The 5,232-nt window shown below is 38.2% G+C and overlaps 1 protein-coding gene across 1 annotated transcript; it reads right to left on the bottom strand.

Annotated features, from left to right (window-relative positions):
- Positions 1 to 249: 249 nt before the first annotated feature.
- DYNLRB2 (dynein light chain roadblock-type 2) lies at positions 250 to 4,975 on the bottom strand. Its single transcript, XM_032195644.1, has 4 exons — positions 4,954 to 4,975; positions 4,769 to 4,844; positions 1,325 to 1,492; positions 250 to 514 (listed from the first exon to the last, which is right to left on the bottom strand). The coding sequence occupies exons 1-4, from the start codon at positions 4,954 to 4,956 to the stop codon at positions 471 to 473; spliced, it is 291 nt and encodes a 96-aa protein (XP_032051535.1). The 5' UTR covers positions 4,957 to 4,975; the 3' UTR covers positions 250 to 470.
- Between the last annotated feature and the right edge of the window lie 257 nt (positions 4,976 to 5,232).

Genomic DNA, 5,232 nt, shown 5'->3' with positions numbered 1-5,232 from the left:
AACAAAACAAACAAACCAGGAGTTGAAGACAGGGCAATACTTAGTCCCTTACTGACATGAACTGTGTTATTTACATTTGTGTTCTTTAGTTCATGTAACTGGTTACTCTGGGTCACAGGGACACATTTATATGCATAAGTGCACTGTGATTTCTCCTCCAACAGTGAGATAAGTAGAATGACTTAATTGAAAGAATAGCTCGAACATCCAATAGAAAGGTTTTCAAGTATTTTGCTTTATTTTGCTCTTCTGAACATCAAGACAAACATCCAACATTTTGGTATTTGCATTACAATTTGCTCACACAAATTGGTAGAGCTACAACAGAATATTAAATTAGCAACATTTTAGTCCTGACAGTTATGTTATGTAAAATTTGTAAGTGCTATGTTTGATATTAAATTTCAATAAGTAATATTAGTTTAACAAGTAGAGCTATGTTACTGTCTAAAAATACTGCCATACTAGGTCTATTCACATGGGTTCTGAATAACGACCAGGAGATACTCCTTATCTGCAAAAAGATATAAAAATATTTATTTATCAGGAAAGAAGATAAAATATTTTAACTATCCCATATTAACCTATTCCTCTCCAACTTTGTGTATAAAACATATGACACAAAATATAAGACATTCTTATTAAAAAAAGTACTTTAATAAAAGTTTTCAGATTGAAAAACTGTCATAAATGTTAACTATACCATTTAAAAATTATTTTAGTAAGCAATATATTTGCCTTCAAGAGGCTGTGAAGATATTTGAACAAGATGAAAAAAGTCATAAGATAAGCACCTGGAAGCTAGCACTTGTTATAACAAACTTTTGACATCTGCAGCCTCTTCTGCAGGTGCACGGATCTTCTTTCAGTTCACTAACTAGTTTATTCAAAATTGAGAACCCCATTTAGAGATGAAAAAACCAGAAAAGATTTGAATAGACCTTTACTATGAATAAATTCTAAGCATGACAATCTTTGCCTACTAATTCTAAAAGCTTAGGGAGGTTTTAGAAGGAATTCAGTTGGATAGCTATTTAATATTGATTTTAATGAAACATTTCTTAAAAGTATCCAGGGAATTTGATAGGTTTATATCTGCTTTGGAAAGTCAAGAAGACTACCTCTTGACTTGTTCTGTTGCCTCCAATATTGAGTACTATAAACCCTGTACATTAAAATGTTAATGTATGTGTTTTCATGGTGAATATAAAGTTTTCCATATACACATTTTAAAAATGCATTTTCTACAGTAGCCTTATTCATGAACAGTTAGAAGAAACTTACGAGGACTTTATGATTCTATCATTTTTAATAGAAATACTACCTGGAGCTACCATGACTTCGTGTTTCTTTGATCTGATCCTGAGAAAGGTTAGATCATTCTGAGGATCAATATCTCTCACTGTGCTCCTTGCTTTAGTGGTGAGCTGACAAAGAAGACCTGCATACTGGACTGTTGTGGAGTTATCAAGAGTTGTCCTTATTGGAATTCCTGAAAACAAATAGTTTTCTAACTCAGTCATTCAGTTAATTTGCATATTCATATACCGCAGATCATAACAGAAATAAAACAAATATATATATATATATATATATATATATATATATATAAATATATTTGGGTTTGTTTGCAGTGGAAAGGAGTTGCTGATTTCAAGTGTCTACGTGTCTTTTAAAGGATAACATTAATCAGTGACAATTAAACATTGAGTTGCCTTATGAAACTGTTGAAAGAGCCTAATTGCCGTTTAAGGGTCTTAAATGTCTAACAAATTCTGTTCTTTAGTACTTAACCAGTTTTGGTGCTTCATCAGTTTAAAAGTTGTCACTGGGATTGGATCTTGGCTGCAAGATTCGAAGCCATACTTTAGCTGCAGCACTTGGCACGTGCAGTGATAGAAATTACACGTTCCCAGTGAAATACCAAGAGCAATCAAAGGGCAGAAATGGCATGTTTGCATTTGGCAAGCAAAACCACTCTTAGAACAGTCCCTTACAATTACATGCAAAATATTGACAATTCAGAGTACAGAGTGTATTGATCCACCTATTAAAAATGTGATCACCTAAGATTAATTGTTGATTTAATGAATCATTATCAATAATTGTCAAAATCATGTTTTTTTAATGTTAATAGGCTACCAGGTGAAACTGTGACCCCTGTGTTTATCTTGCGAGTATGAACCTATCTGGCTTTTAAAAGTTTGTTTCACTAATAAAAATAAATAATTATTCAACCTACTAACAAAGACAATAGATTAGAAGCTGGCAAGGCAATTTTCTCTTTGCATACATTTGCAATGCGTCTTCCAGATGGACAGGATAGGAATACAAAAATAGATTAATATGAGTCAAGTTTGATTTATAAAAGAATTAGTATGCAAAGATCGTGAATGCCAGGTGAGAAATTAGAGGCAAATGCATAAAATAAACAACAGAACCTCCTCAGATACTACACTATTCCATAGTTTTCCTAGCACAGTATTATTTGAATCACTTGATATCGGTGTTGTCATGAGAAATAATTGTGTGTTGGCATGATGTGTAGTAAAGTGCAAGAGGATGACCCAGTACATACTTTGTGTCTAATGTTTATTACAGAGATTGAGGTTTTACCAGAAACAAGCAGGTGTTCCCAAGCACTGCATTAGCATGAGCATATCTGTATAGTCAGGGCATTAAATAGTAAGTCACTTAAAAGCAGCAATGAATGTGTCAGGTTTATATGACCTCGTATCTAAATGATCACTTCAACAAATACAGCACTTTTAATGGAAGTGGTAAATGTTAAGTGATCCTCCAAGGTCTAATAACAACCTGAAAATGAGTTGACAGTAGTGACTTCCTTAGATTAGAGCTAGTCTATGTTTACTGTAGGAAAAATTCTCTTTGCTTTTGGCCCCAAAATTAGAGGAAGGCAAATAAATCCCTCATTAGAAATGCTGTAGTGTGTTCCTTCACAAATGTGAAGGATAGCAACAGTTTGAGGTTTCCAAAATGAACATTGTATATGTGGCATGGTGTTTCAATGAAAAACTCAACACGGAGCATTGAGGTAAATGGCAGGCTGTTTGCATCAGGAATCTTTCATTTGCTGTTTCACCTGAATACTACTTCACCTAAGTATCACCTACAGTATTAAAAAGTCTTAGTAAAAGATATTTATTTTAGTGAAGAACAATGTTTTATCTTGTAGGGAACCTGAACAATTTGAGAAACTTCACTGTTGTGCCATTGGTTAAAATAACTTTACTGTGATTCATTCAAGTTATACACTTGTTTTAAATATTTCAGCACTGAGATAAATTGAACTGTTTTTTGTATAGGAAGATTTGAAAGAATTAGATGGAACAGTCCCACGTAGTCTGCAGGTTTATGAGGATGAGAAAGTTTGAACAGCACATGGAGGGACTTTATACCTTGTCTTGAATAGTCTAATGTACAAAAAAAGCAGAACTGGAATGTGGAATGTTCTTCCTCCATTATAAATAGAAGCTGTGATGGAAGGAATGTGTAACAGCCTTTGAAGAAGCATGCTGCTGTAGAGCTGTGCAGGGTGCTCACCATCTGAGCATCCCTCAGTAGCACAGAGCTACCACAGGTAAAGATGAACTGCGGTAGTACACCGAAGAGGTTTTAAGAAATTCAATGTAAGAAAAGGGTTATTTTTCTAATGGGTTTTGTCATTGGTTTTGCCTTCAGAAATGTATCAGCCTGCAAACTCAGCAAGGATCATCTGTGTAATCTAAGTGGGTGGCTTTGTTCACTTTGAGTTTGCAGCTACCTCTAAGTGCCCATTGGATCAAGTCACTTTCTGTTTATTTAAACAGAATACAGAAACAGCTGAAACAACACCTTTTCTGAAACCAGCCTGTTTCAGTTTAGTAAACAGCTGTATCTAGAAATGAGCACAAAGCATCCTTTCCGTTACTGTTTGCCAGGCTATGCACTTCTTGACCTGCATCTAAACTGCTGCTAGGGCAGTAGAGTTTGGGGGCACTGCAGAAGTGAAGGAAGCGAACCAAATTTTAGGGAAGGTAATTGAGTGAGTTGTCTTATTCGTAAAGGAATTATTAAAATAAAGACTAACCTGAGAAGCTTAGCTTCTGAAAACTGATAAAACTGATTTCTGCGACCAGTTCTGCTTTTGGCTTGCAGTTTTCTGTATCGTGGGCAAAGTTTGCCTGACATGAAACTTGCTCACCCTACTATGATGACACACCATGACATGATTTTAAAGAACTTCTGAATATTTAGTAGGGCCAAGGCACAGCTCCTAGCGGTGGAATACCAACTTTGCTTGGCAGACACCAAATTATGGACTGAAAAATGGCCACAAGAGCAGCATGTTCTTCCTGTAACCTACCAAGAGATGTTCAAGACACAATTTAACATGTGTCTTTAACATCTTTAAGATGTTCAAATACAATTTAGTTAAACAGGGATGAATAATAATACAAAAGAGCTTAAATTAAATGAAGGTTATGATGCTTCCACTCATTCCATCAGAGGAGACTTATGTCAGAGGTCTTGACATTTCTTTCCGTTAACTCGAATCCCAACCTGTGTTGCACGGGGGCTTCGAGGCATGGCCACAAACCACCTTTTCATGCCTTGTGGTGAAACACTTGCTCTTGAAAACAGCGTTTTCACAAAACCTTGCAAGTAGACTGCTTCAACGCCTCACAACCTACGCAATGTTTTACTTAGAGGACACTTCTCGCCCCTCCAGGGCTGCCTACTCGGAGAAAAGTCGGTGGCGCGTTACCTTCCGCGTTGATGATCATGGTCGCAATGACCCCTTTGTGGGCTTGGATCCTCTTTAGGGTTTCGTCCACTTCAGCCTACGAGCAGAGAGGACACTTCAGCGCTCCCGCGGCCCCCCTGCCCCTCGCCCACCGCCCCGCTCCCGGCCCGCCCCGTCCCCCTCAGGGCCGCGGGCGGCGCCATTACCATGGCCGGGCCGTTGCTAGGGAGCGGCGGAAGTGACGGCGGCGCCGGCCCGGGCCCAGGGCCCGGCCTGGGCACCCGAGGGGAGGCCCCGCGGCTGTGGGGTGCCGGGAGCCGAGCTGGGGATGGAGCAGCACAGGCAACGTTGCGCTGCTTGCCTTTTGGTTCTTTATTTTGGCATTGAAGCTGGCGCCAGCTAAATACCAAAGATACCAGTTCGGCTGCTGTCAGCACAGACAAGCATTGTATCCCTCGTGTTGAGTACTCCTTTATCACCTCTCT

Source organism: Aythya fuligula, chromosome 12 (genome assembly GCF_009819795.1).
Source record: "Aythya fuligula isolate bAytFul2 chromosome 12, bAytFul2.pri, whole genome shotgun sequence".
NCBI classification, from domain to species: Eukaryota; Metazoa; Chordata; class Aves; order Anseriformes; family Anatidae; genus Aythya; species Aythya fuligula.
This window is presented reverse-complemented; position numbering and strand designations above follow the sequence as displayed.

Bases quoted from the DNA above. Each gene is read 5' to 3' on its own strand.
- DYNLRB2 (XM_032195644.1), bottom strand. The intron at 1,493-4,768 runs GTAACGCGCCAC...ATTTGTTTTCAG, and splicing joins CATGATCATCAACGCGGAAG to GAATTCCAATAAGGACAACT. The intron at 515-1,324 runs GTAGTATTTCTA...ATCTTTTTGCAG, and splicing joins CGAAGTCATGGTAGCTCCAG to ATAAGGAGTATCTCCTGGTC.